At 45.6% G+C, this 13,965-nt stretch overlaps 1 protein-coding gene across 2 annotated transcripts in view; it reads right to left on the bottom strand.

The window, feature by feature from the left end:
- Positions 1-5,840: 5,840 nt before the first annotated feature.
- The window catches only part of TNFRSF11A (TNF receptor superfamily member 11a), a 54,956-nt gene continuing 46,831 nt past the window's right edge, over positions 5,841-13,965 (bottom strand). For both annotated transcript variants that reach the window (XM_074339874.1, XM_019729350.2), the window contains exon 10: positions 5,841-12,632. In XM_074339874.1, coding sequence (XP_074195975.1) covers positions 12,328-12,632 — 305 coding nt within the window. In that variant the 3' untranslated portion in view covers positions 5,841-12,327. The remainder of the gene's footprint in view (positions 12,633-13,965) is intronic.

Consider the following 13,965-nt stretch of genomic DNA (forward strand, 5'->3'; position numbering starts at 1 on the left):
ATCATAGTCAGCTAACTTAAAAATTAAAAAAACATAAAAGCCATTTCCTGCAAGAGAAATGAGAACAGTCCAAGGTTGTCATTGTTCTAATTATGGTTTCGGTTTTCCCCAGAACACAGGAATCTTCAAAACAGCATTAAGGAAGTTGAAAGCTTCCTTTTAATGAAAATACAACCTCATTTCAGTGTTAAAAATAGCCCTTGAGCACTAGACCAATTGCTATCCTCCTTACAGCGTGGGTATCGCGGATGTTGGTTGTAAAAGTTTTAATTAAATAAGAAGTGGGAAAAGCCATAATTGAAGCGTGCAATTACCCAGAAGAATACATTATCTCTTAGTAACTCCTTTGGATAGATCGAAAGCCTACAGAAGCCTTGCTTTTAGAAAACAAAACAAACTCTGCTCATCCTGAGCCACTATTTTCAAGTGGTTTTAAAGGAAGTTTGTGGACAGTCCCAAGAGCCGGGGAGAAGGGGAGCAGTTGGTTCTCTCACACCCGGCCATGTTGTCAACACACACTTACACACAGTCCAGCAGCCCCACTCCTGGGTATTTACCCAAGAGAAATGAAACTGATGTCCACACAAACACCTGTATGTGAAGGTTTACAGTGGTTTTATTTATAACCATTTTGTGACTTCCCAAAATAGAAAGGCCACTGGTGAATGGATAAACAAACTACAGCACATCCAGACAACAGACTACTTACTACCCAGCACTACAAAGGAACAGACTGCTGATACACGCAACAACCATCACGGTGCCAAGTGAAAGAGGCCAGACTCAGATGGCTGGATGCTTCCATTTATTATGGAAAAGGCAACACTACAGGGACAGGGAACAGGACCAGTGGTTGCAGGGGCTGGGAGTTGGGGGTGGGGGGTGGAGTTGGGGGGGGGGTAGGCCATTCACTGGGAAGGAGCAGAAGGAAACTTGCAATGATGGCAAGGTTCTGTCTTGCCTGTAGTGGTGGTAACCTGACTGCATGCATTTGTTAGGATTCATAGCACTGCAGACCTACAAAGGTGAATTGCACTGCATGTAAATGATACCGATTCAATAAAACTGATCCCAAAACTCATCCTTTTGAGATTTCCTAAGCATCATGCTGATGTTGAGTAAGCTTTCATGAACTCTATTGGTGCAAACAAATGTAGGGAAAGTGGGCAAGTTCTTTGCTCTTGAGATAACGAGCCCAGATGCTGTGCAGTAGGTGCCGTTCATCTGAGCAGGAGATAGATGCACTTGATGGACAGGACCCCTGACTGACTGTAGGGCTCTTGGAGAACAGTGGCCAGCATCTGTCCCTCCTGGAAAATGTCCTCCATCCCACAGACCTCTGTTCATGGTCCATGGATGCCCACACATGAACTGTCAAGAAACTGCTGGGGTTTTATCTGTGTGCTTGACTTTAAAGATCCCTCAACCACGTCACGATGGCTGTTTCATTCTTTATAATAAATGCTGTAATGAATATAGTCGTCGACACAGATCCTGAAGCATACACCCAGTAGGACTCAATTCTGGACCAATCTGTCAGCTACCGCGAGGCTCTCATGCTACAAAAGGATAACCAGTATCATCTTAGTCACAGGATGGAAGCTCTTTTGAGGCAGAGAGCCTCAAACGGACTGTGTGCTTAGGATACAAAGCGTCTAACGCAAAATTTTAGGGCTTACCCCTGATCTGGGGAAACTAACTCAGATTATAACTGAAAAGGTTTGGAGTATTGGAAAACTATTCCCATCACTGACTTCCTCTACCCACACCAGTTCGACTCCAGTGTAACATCATTTTGCTAGAGCTGAAAATAGGAGACAAGAGGAAGCAAACCTACTGGATCGAAACGTGACAGGCTATACACAAAGTCCTTGTAACAGTAACGCCTACTTTGGAGCTTGGGCGTAAACCCCACATACAAGGTTTGTGAGCTGGTGCAAGTTTATTAACATCTCTCAACCCATTTCCTCTTGCGTAAAGATAGTAATAGTCACTGGTGGATTTGCTGTGATGCTTAAATGAGATAACACATATGTAAATCACTTTGCAGGTTGCTTCAACAAATGGTGGCTATTTGCCTAAATGTCAACTAACTGACAGGAAGTCAGGCACTCTCTTTATCTTGAGTAAAACTCCCATTGTTGTCTCCTTCCTACGATAGAATTGTGGTGACTGCTGCTGTTCCTCCTTCCTTGTAGGCAGCCTCAGTGGATTTATTTACAACAGGAATTTCAGGTCAAGAGCAGAGGCTGCTCTCATTGTGAGAGGCCCGGGCTCAGTGACAAATGACAGCTTAGCACCAGGCAAAGATCCTGGTCAGAGCTCAGGGCCCCTGGCTGTGCTGTCACACCACATCCCGGACTCGACAACTGAAATCGTGGGGGCCTAAAGTGTGTTTCTTTTATCATCAAGAATAATCTCCCCCCAGATTTACTGAGATATGATTGAAATACAACATTGTGTGAGGTTAAGGTGCATAACATGATGATTTGATACATGTATATATTGTGACATGATTTCCACAATAAGGTTAGTTAACACATCATTCACCTCACATAACTACTTTGTGTGTGTGTGTGTGTGTGTGGTGAGAACATTTAAGATTCACTCCCTTCGCAGTGTCCAAGTATTTAATACAGTGCTGTTGACTATAATTAGCATACTATACATTAGATTCCAGAACTCATTCCTCTTACAACTGGGAGTTTGCCCCCTTTGACCAATATCCCCCCACTTCTCCCAACCCCCAGTCTCTGGCACCCACCAATCTACTCTCTGTATCTATGAGTTTGGCTTTTTTAGATTCCATGTATGAGTGACATCATACAGTATTTGTCTTTCTCTAATTTCACCACAGTGGGTTCCTAGTCCTCACTTAGCATCATGCCCTCAAGGTCCATCCATACTTTCGCAAGTGACAGGATTTCCTTCTTTTTATGGCTGAATATACTATGTCATCAGGAATCACTGCTCTCTCCTTCCTTTACCTTCTGAACCATTGCCATCTCTGCTAATAAAAATGTGTTCTTTAAAAAGTAAGGAAGACACGCAAAGAATGCTTGTTTAAATAGCCCCACTTCCCCCCCCCAATTTCTTCAGAGCAGAACCTTAAATTTTGGCTGCTTCTTGTCATCGTTTCCAACTAGAAAAATGTTTTTTCTTGAGTGATTACTGATAGAACAGAAATTGGAAATGAAACAAAGCGCCCACAACGATCTCCTCCTCACTGTGTACACTTCTTAGCAGACCTCAGCAGTTTGGGGTTACATGGGGTTCAGGCTCCACCTCCTCCGTTCTCTGCCCTCGGGCCTGACTGTCCCAAGTGGCCTTGTGTGTTGGTGGCCCTCCTTGGCCACTGATTGGAGATATATATATATATTTGCTAAAAAATTGTATACACATTTTAAGAAAGGAAAAAACTGTATTAAAATTCTAATATTCAATATACACTGTTAACAAAAGATGAATACAAGTCACGTTTGACTTCTGCTATTACAAGAGGTGCTCAGAGTGGTTCCCATCAGCGTCCGGACACTTGTGATTATAGCGAACTACTGCATGAGCAACGCTGACCAAAGTGTCCACTTGTATACATTTTTTCGGCACCTCTGGTATATATAAAATTTATATACTGTATGTATATACAGACATAAATATACATGGCCAGTGGGTTGTGGACACTGGACATGAAAGGCTTCGGGAGCTGAAGATTTGGGAAGAGAGCAGCCGTTACGTGCAATGTGCGTAGCAAAGTTCCTTGAGGAGAAGGAGAGAAGCTGTGAGTCTGAGGAGGAAAACGAGGGAGCAAGGATAGAGGGGCAGCGTCTGGGGCTACTTCATTCCTGCTCTTCCAACATTCTGGGGTACATTTTTCTCTGGTTTCTTGAGATCCCTCCCTGAATTGACCTGCTTTTACCTGAGTGGGTTCCTAGACCCTGAAAACATTGTACAAGCCTTTGAGGGAGTCAGGAATAGTTGTCGTTTCCAACTACCATTGAGCAGGGCCTAAGGGTTTAAAACCCCATTTAAAAACCAGGACTCTGGATCCACACATGCATACAGTGGCTGAAATGGTGAGCTACGAGTCCAAACCCTGCCCTTTCTATCTGAGGGGTCCTTCCCAGGGAATTGGCTTTGACATGGAAGCAATATGCCCACTGGAACAAGAAGAACAAGAAGGGACATTTCTAGGAAAAGGCCAAATTCTAAAAAAGCAACTGTAGAAGGTGTAGCTCCAGCAAGAAGATCTCACCACAGCACCTTCTGCAGCCTGGGGGAAGGGACAGAGTGGAAAAGGGATCAGCAACAGGAAAAGAGAGAGAAAGGGACACAGAATTAGGGAATGCAGAAGAGAGGTCAGGGAAGCTGCAGAGAAATAGTGGAAGAGGATGGGGAGGGGCAGGCGGAGAGAAAGGAGTCCCAGGTTCTGACACATTCTCCTCATCAGTGGCCCCTACTCCATGTCAAGGCCTCTCCCATCTACATCGCCCTCACTTTCTGATTGGCTTTTAAAAAAGAGTTAACAATGCCTTGCCAGTCTATCTCACAGGGAAGAAGTCAGGCCCAGGGAAAGAAATGGTGGGAAATGCTGCAGTCAGAGAAAACAGCACGTGCAAAGGCCCTGAGGCAGGAGATGTGTGCAGAGAGAAAACCAGTGCAGCTGGAATGGAGGCAAGTGGTATGAGACAAGCCTGGAGAGCTGAGGACCAGAGAGTCCACGTGAAAGTCTTTGGTGTTTTGGGGGGGAGGGACTATGGTCAGATTCATGACGTCCGGATTCCTCTTTTCCCATCATCTGTCTATTTCTGGCACGGTGTTGTTTACCAGCTGCAAGTATAAATACAGCCACACCTCTTTTACTTTTCCTATTAGTTACTGGAGCCCCCAGATGTCAAATTCCTCACAAGTGAAGCCTCCCCACTCCAGGCATCCAAGAAACCCAATGTCTTACCCAGTCCAAAGGGGACACGTTCTCCTTCCAAATACCCGAGAGAGTATGAGCTAAGGCTAGTGAGCTCAGTCATATCCTGTTACAGCCTCTGGTCACTGTCAAGCACTGTCTCACATACAGCTATTTGTCCACTGCTGAGGGGAGGGGAGGCCCCAGGGTTAAAATCACACTTCCTGCACGCACCCTCAGCCATTGTCAGAGGTGGCTGGGCCGCAGAAATGTCCACCTGTCCATTCCCAACTCTTTATACTAGCCCTTCATGTCAGACCACCAGCCAACTGCCCCTTTTGGGACCTTTGGTGTCCTTTCTGCCAGGGGCCTCACTTAGTCTGATCCTACTCCTTCCAGAAGCTCCCTGGGTTTGAACTTCTCAGAAGGCTGCTGGGCTGAATGCAGTCTTGCCTTCCTCATCCCCCAGCATGATCTGCAGACAAGGGACAACCGTGGAGCTTGTCAGAGCACCACAGATCCTGTTATGCTCGGGGACCACCTGGCCTTACAGCATGTGCCCAACGACCTTTTCCAGGATGACAGCGTCTGTCCCAAGGCACCTGCTCACTCCATCTCCAAACACAGAGATGATGGCATCTGGAGTTTGCGTTCATTTTCTCCCTCACCCAGTACCTCATGCTTGGAATATGGTGATTAATGTAGAAAATAATGAAATCAGAAAATATCAATACAGAAATATTCCATGTTTCCTCAACTAGTAGAAGACAGTTCTATCAGCGGGTTTATTTCACAAAACAACGGTTCCCATGGGTGAGCATATCCCCCCGCAGCTGACGGCTACATCGATAAAGACTTGTAGGGCATGGCAGCCCCCGGAGCCAGCGGCGGTTCTGGTCCTACCATGAAAAGAGGTGGAGACATTGACTCTGAACACATGTTACTGGTGCACAGCTCCTGAAACTTAATTTTTTTAAAATGAAAAATAGCAATGTCTTTATTTTTTAAAATAGTAGTAAACACTTACAGAATGCTCTAGAAGTTTAAATATGTATCTTTCCATGGCTTCTTTATCCTTGAAATAGAAAGGCCCTAACAACCTATGCATTTTTGTATCCAGAATGTATAAAGAACATTCGAAATGCAGTAAGAAAATAAACCACCAATTAAAAAAAAAAAACGGGCAAAAGATTTAAACACACACTTCACCAAGTAAGAGATAAAGATGGCCAAATAAGCATGTGAAAAGATGCTCAGTCGTGCACTGAAAATTAAAGTGAGATACTGTGCATCCATTAGAATGGCTAAAATTCAAATAAACAAACAACTGACAATACCAAGTGCTGAGTAAGATGTGGAACAACTGGAATTCTCGTTCGTTACTGATGGCAATGCAAAATGGCACAGCCACTTTGGAAAACAATTTTGCAGTTTCTTATAGAGTTTATACGAAGTTTATCATATGACCCCACAATCTCACTCCTAAGAGAAATGAAAATACATGTCCACACGAGTTTTTATAGCAGCTTTATTTGTAATTGCCCCAAACCGGGAAGAATCCAAATGTTGGTGAATAGATGTGGTCCATCCTTACAAGGGAATACTACACAGTCATAAAAAGGAACGAACTACTGATGTATCCAACAACTTGGACGGATCTCAAGGGCATCAAGGTGGGAGAAGCCAAACTCAAATGATTAGCGACTGAATGATTCCATTCATAGGACATTCTGGAAAGGGTGAAACTACAGGGACAGAGAGTAGATAGCGGTTGCCAGGATTGCAGGGAGGGGACTGATCATAGAACAAAACAGGGGAACTTTTGGGGTGCTGAAAATAGTCTGTCTCTTGACTGTGGTGGTGGTGGTGACACAACAATACATTTTTGTCAAAATTTATAATAAAACTATGTACCTAAAAAGGGTGAATCTTATTGGATATACACCAGAAACTCAATAAAACTATGAAAAAAAAGTTTCTTTTTCCACAGATACAGTATTTAGAAAATGCTCTTTTAGAGCTTTAAGTATGCATTTTCTTTTCATGATTCCTTTGCCACTGAAATAAAAAGGCCATAAAAGCCAATAAATATGAAATTGCTTTTCCATTTTAGGGTAAGATGTTTTACTGCCTCTGCCTAAATTAAGGCAGCTCATAAGTGTCTCATCATCAGAACGCAGTTTTTCTCGTGACTTTACTGTCTGTGGAGACTTGTTTCTGGGGCTACACCTGCCCATAAGAAATCAAGAATCTGGGTCACAATGAAGGCTTTTCCTGGGCTCCGGTCCCCTCCCATGCGGGCTTGGTCCTATAATGCCAACTCTTTCAAGCTGGTGGCCAATTTATTACCCTCCCCAATCTGGAAGAGACATTAGTGACACTGGGAGAAAAAACGAAACAAACCATGGACTTTCAACCTACATATCCTGTTATCCTCAACCTCCCCAAATGTCAGGGGCTAGGAGTGGAAGCCCACCGGGGCCCATCCAATGGTGCTGTCCAGTTGAGGCAGCATATTATGGCTTTACATGGCATAAGCCCACTTCCCTCAGTGTGTGATGTCGCAAGGTGACAACTTTGTGTCAACCACTACAGTTTTGTCAATTGACCGTGGAAAAGGTGTTCCCCTCGGACCTAGTTTCAAAGAGCGGGAAGGTATCTGAGGTGGGTGGCAGAATTAGCTTATAGTTAGCGGTCTGACGCAGGAAGGGAACATGATGCCTGAGAGCGCGTCTGTGTCCAGGAATGGACAGGTGTAAGAGACAGAAGGAGAGAGAGTGATGCGTAACAGTTGAGTCTCTTCTACTGGTGTCTTCTGGGAACGCTACTGGTGCTCAGTTGTACCCCATCCCATTTCATCCTATAAACTGTTGTCTTCAGCTTACACACGTGGAAAATAAGGCTAAGAAGTGACGCTGCCCAAGGTAAGGCAAAAGTGGCCAGACTGAGGTTTTGGCATCAGGTCTGACTGCAAACATTTTGCTTGTTCCATGACTTAGGGGGACAGGGGAACAGGACAAAGTTACTGGAAGGAACCCGGAATTGATCACTTTCACTTTCATGCTATCTTATTCTCCAATGAAGATTTTTTTGGGAAGTGTTCCCTGCACGTCAGTTTTACTAAAGGGGAATGGAGGAAAGAGATGTTAGCTGAGCATGGGTTTTAATCTGGTTCAAGAGGACTGGGGAGTAGCAAGGTGGACACAGAGAGAGAAAATCAGACTCCCAAGTGTCAGGAGAAAGCATGGTGGACTGGGTCAGTCCGAAGTCACTGAGACATCCCTCCCCACTTGGAAATGGATGCAGTGCTTCCCTTGAAAAACCTGGAGGACACGGGGCTGTGTGCCACGGGAGGCACGTCCTTAGTGGGGGCTGCCGCGAGAGGGGCGGTCCAGCCTTTCCAGCATCTGCGGCCTCCCTGCACGTCTGGGCTTGGCTTCAGTGACATTGCCTGACGTGCTTGTGCTTGCTGTTGGCCCCGCCACAGCCCAATGTCCCCACTTATTTTTGGCAAAGCCTTTGGTGAGGTTTCAAGGTAGTTTGTTCACAGCACAGCCCAGGGGACTCAGGAATTCCACAGATAACCCCTTTGCAGCGGCCTGTCTGCTGCCCTAGAGCAGAGCAATGTCCACAGGTTTCCCCAGTCCTCTAGGACATACCCAGGCTCCCGAGGACACTCCTGTGATCTTCATCTCCTTTCCCAGAGATACTTAGGGCCCAAGTGTCAAAAGCACTCAATACAAATGATGACTCGCCAATCAAATGTTAGTGCTTTGAACACTTTATCCCCTGTCCAACAGAGGGCTGTACAACTCATGCCCAGAGCACCTCACAGCTCCCTAGAGCAGATGGCCCGGGGGAGTCAGGTGCCATCAGAGAATGTCAAACAGCAAACATTTCAAAATTATGCCTCTTCCACCAATGACCGCACCTTAGCACACGCTCATGCTCTTGCCCAGTTCCTAACCCTAGAGTTTGCTGAATCAGCATTAATAGTGAACAGGTCTTCTATCTATTTACGTAACAGGGACTTCTACCCAAAGTATCTCATCAGTTGTCTCCATTTTATGAATATAGCCACTTTTCAATGATTGTGCCAGTGGAATGCAGCAGTACAGTAGAACCAGTTCCCAAATCATGTATATCTGGCTGTGGAAGGAATTTCGATACTTAAATATGAATGTGATGTGTCCTGGTTGTAGAAATCCACCGTACTCTGCATGCCAGAGAAGGCACCATTGGCGGCTGGGCACCACTCCTGTCCTGCTCCCAGGCACACAGCTCTTGCCTGCACCATTCTATTCTGAACAATGCCCCCTGGTAGGTAGAAGGGAAAGGCACCACCATTCTTCCCCTCCTTGTATCCACCTGTTACCCACTGTAACTCTGCAACTCTTCCCATCTAGAGGTGGGGGTCTGTTTCTCCACCTCTAGAATCTGGGCTGCCCTTTGGCCAACACAATGTGACAGTGTGTCAGATTGAGCTTCAGCCTCAAAAACCCTGCCACCACTATGAGAACAAGGCCAGGCTAGACGGCTGGGACACCAAGGGACCATTCAGGGAGGGTTCAGTCTAGCCCAGCCAACCCCCAGCCAGCCAGCGTCCAGGCTGCACATGGGTGAGCAGGCCCAGCCGGCCTCACCCAGGCCTGAAGAACCAACCAAGCTGAGCCAATCCACAGACTTAGGACAAATAAATGGTAGTTGTTTTAAGCCGCTGAGTTTGGGGTAGTTTGTTACACAGCAAGAGCCTTCTCTCTCCCATCATATGAAGGTTCAAGTACATCACATTCAAACTGCTCTTCAAGCTTACAGGTAGAGAGATTGATTCTTCCTTCTCCTGGTAGTGGAGTCAAATATAGGTAGCAACTATTAGACTCCATTTCCCTTTCAATTCTTTCCCTGCATAATGAACCTATATTTTAAAGAATTGTCTTATAAGATCTACAGCAGATATATCATCAAAACAAGCAAGACATGTTCTGTCCCAACTCTGCTGTCAAGGGTTCTATCCATAAGACACAATATAACCCACATTTAACACCACAGCACACTGTAGAAATCAGAAACAAGTCAGGTAACTGTTTTACAAAGAGCCCTATTTAAGTAAACCATGAAAAAAATCTTTTATGGTCAAATATACATTTAATAATCTCTTTATCACATTCCCTTCCCCAAACAATTTCTCATGATTGTCTTCATTTCATTCTGTTTAAATTTGTCACACACATATCTATAATACAGACACAGACTTATAATTGTTATACATTTCCCATCATTCGTCTTTGGGTCTGTATAGAATTAGTAGGTATCAGCGTGGGAAAGAATACTACCTTTTTCTGAAAGTAGATTTTTATGTATTTGTTTAGCACCCTTTACTTAAGGAGCTTTATTTAACATTCACTGTAGTATCCTTCTGTTATCTCTTCTGTTATTTTTGACACTAAGGAGAGTGTCAAAAATTATTATTAGTGCCTTTTTATAGGAAGAAAAACAAAAGCACAGAAAAGTAAAGTAATATCAGTGAGGAGATGAAAGTCACAGTAGAAACTTTGGTTTTCAGCTCAGCATTTTATACTTTATGAACTATACTTTGTTTAACATATTCCATACCAAAAGGTATAATGGCTTCTTCCATTTTTATAACATCTCTCTTTGGATGGATGTTAACTAAAAGGGCAGAAGAGGCAGTAAATTCCCACCAACTGATCATCCTGGCAATGCAAGTTATTTCTTGCAATTTTTTATGTCAGCTAAGGAGTGCCATAAGTTATAAAGGCACCCTCTGCTTCTCCATTAAAAATTACAACTGACTGCTACTATTCCAGCATTTCCAAGAGAACTGCAACCAGTGAGGAGAAACCAGTGACCAGTGGTCATTCCCTTCAGCTGGGCATTTGTGGCCACTGACGTGTAGACACTGAGCATTACTAGCATGGCCACCAGATCTGCAAAATTAATTTTAGGTATTTTAACTTTTCTCTAGTATTTGAGGAGAACAAATGCTCACTGACGACAAATGATGGAACAATCCAGGTAATTCCTTTCAATCTGACTCATATCGTATGTTTCCTCACAAGAGGACTGATGCTAAGAGAAAACCACTTTTTTGATAAACTTTCTTCAATTTACAATCCAAGGAATTGGTTTTTAATTTAAATGCACTGGAAACTAGCCCGAATGTTTTCTTCTTCTACAAGGCTAAATTACAGATGCACAATTATTTTAGGAAGAAACTAGGGCCTCTTGCCTAAACACATCTATGCCATTCTTACCTAGAGAGAGAAAATGCATACTAACACTTCAACTTTATTCTTTCTTTCTTGGACTCTCCTGTCACCTTCTTTTCACTCAGTGTGCGGGCTATTCCTGTGCCCTACTCATTTTCATCTTTTCCAGAGAGACATCCAGAATACGGAGGCCAAGCTGCAGCAACCTTCCTTTTTAGAGACTCGGTTACTAACGGATCTGACTGCCTCGGCTGGAGTGGGAAATAAATTCACCGCAGGGCTGAACAGCGGCGGATGGTGTGGGAAGGACACACACAGCAACTGAGTTCAGCGAACGATGGGCAAAAACGCAAAAACACTCTGAGAGGAAACGGGGGTTTCCCTCTTTTCTTCTTTTAGAAAAATGGGAACACAGAAAAGTCTCAAAAACGAAAGGTCCCCCCATTTGTTCCCTGAGCCTCTCTCCAGGCTTCACATTTCTAGCTTTTTCCCCCAAAAGTGCTTAGTACAGACAACACCCCCCCCCCAGCCATCACCAAAACACAGGCACCTATTTGTGAGAAGGGGTACAAAACAACGTTTGTAAAGAAGACCATCACCCTAAGGAGAATTCAAAACAATCCTTAAGTAGTCAAAAAGGTCGGGGCGGGGGGAGGGAAGTATCAATAAAAATGTTATGAGAAAGTGACATACAAATAAGGGGGAAACAATAACAGATCCAAATAGAACAGGACCGTCATAAAAACAGATGTCATAAAGAGACAAATACTGAAGAAATGATAATGGAAGGTGAGAGGGAAGGGAGAAAAATCACGAAAGGGAGTAAGAAGCGGAACCAAAGAGACAGCAACGTGTACCTGAGTTATTCGTTGATATGTGACTGAATATCAGTAAGTGGTACGTTTTTTAAAAGTCCCCGATTCTATGAAGAGCAGGATGGGAAGAGAATGTCAGTAATCTGACGCAGATGTACCGAATGCAGAGGAAGGAGCAAAGGTGCAGCTCGGGCCGCCGCCCGGCCCTGTCCCCGCCCCGCCCCCAGCCCCGCCCCCCACCCAGGTGCAGGTGCGCGCGGCCAGCGCCGCCAGGTAGGGCCTCGCGGGAGCAGAGGGCGGGCTGATGGCCCGGAGCTCGCGGCCTGTCTGGTGGCATCGCGGCTCCGAGGCGCGTCGAGAGCCGCAGAGGGTCCCTGCGCTCTCAGCGCTGCGCCCCGGGCGCACGGGCCTCGGCCTCCCCCTGCTCCTGCACCGGCCGCGACGCCTTGTCCGGCTCGGGGATGCCGCACGTGTCCGGGAAGCGCGGCCCGAGGCCCGCGAACGAGTCGCAGCACGGCGGGCTCTCCTCCTGCACCGGGCGGCCCACCGGCTCCCCCGCGCCGCTGCCCGGCCCCGCCGGGCCCTCCTGGGAGTTCTGACTGACGTAGACCACGATGATGTCGCCCTTGAAATTCATCACCTGCCCGCTGGAAATAAACGTGGAGTTACTGTTTCCAGTCACATTTCCTACAGGGGAGAGGAAGAGAGAACACGCAGAGGGTGAGTCATCGATTCGTGGTGAGACCTGGGTCTTGTGAGAGGAAAGTTTCCCAATGAATCCAGGGGCGATGGTGCTTGGACAAGCCTCCTAATATGCAGCGCGCACGCCCAGTTGTTCCTTCCTGCGCCCTCTTACCAGGAGGGAGAGGGAAAGAAGAGAAAACGAGAGCAAGATAGAAGGGAGAAGGCAAAAGAAAAGAGAAGGAAGAGGATGGGCCGTGCTCGGATTCTGTGTTTGCTACATGGACTCCGGGAATACGGCAGGAGCACCTGGATTGCAGACTGGGGACAAGATTCAGACGCTACAAAAGCGTGTCTGGGGGTGCGGGGGGCGCGTGTGATCCATATGCTGCAAACAGCCAATGACCCAGCTACGGTCAAGCTTATCAGGACCGGAAACTAGGCTGGAGGGAAGATCGCTGCTGATAGGAGGACCCTGGAACCCTGCTCAGCCCAACCTCCTGTGTGACCAGACTCACAACTGAGGCCTCCATCACCGGGGCCTGTAGCCTCCCACCTTCCTTGGGGGTCCCTAAGAGCTCAGCCCTGGAGGGTCTTGCCCTCCCCTCCATCAGTATTTAGTGATGTTAATCAATTTCCTTAACACTTTTTTTAAACTCCTTAGAAAAAAAAAGAAAAAAAAACGATTCAGAAGACTAAAATGAAAAAAAAAATCAGTCCTATTAATCACTCTTTCCTTCTGAACCCTGAGGGGTGTTTTGTCCCTAGGCGTTCTATCATCACTACGCTGTGGGTGACTAGATTTTAGCCAGTCTTTAATTAATGGGTCTTTTGAAAAACAAACAGGAGGTTCAACAAATGTTAGGAAAGCAGCTACCTCTTATTATTCTTCTATTTTAAAGACTGATGCTGTCGAAATTTCCCAGGTGAAAATTGAAAATAAGTGCCACAAACCAAGCAGATACAGAAATGTCCTCAACACTCAAGCATCACAAACAGAACCTTTTAGTCTGACCAGGGGGGGTGAACATCTAAATTGTTCCTCGCTGTGAATTCCCTTGACATTTGCCTTCTCTATTGTGACAAAGCTTAATCGCAATTTATACACATAAAATGGTTTCTGTTACCATTCCACATGAAGAGATTTTCTCCACAATTGGAAGGCATGTTGTGGATGGTCTGACTAAAATACCAACGGCATACAGGAAATTCCTTTGGGGATCCTTCCCTCCACCCTCAAGGTACCTGCAGAGAATCCTGGATTGAGGCACAGCGGTCCATGAAAACAGGGATTTCAATTGTGAGCAACAAATCGAAAGTCACATGGGAAGATTTGTGA

This window comes from Rhinolophus sinicus, linkage group LG09, assembly GCF_036562045.2.
Source record: "Rhinolophus sinicus isolate RSC01 linkage group LG09, ASM3656204v1, whole genome shotgun sequence".
NCBI lineage: Eukaryota > Metazoa > Chordata > Mammalia > Chiroptera > Rhinolophidae > Rhinolophus > Rhinolophus sinicus.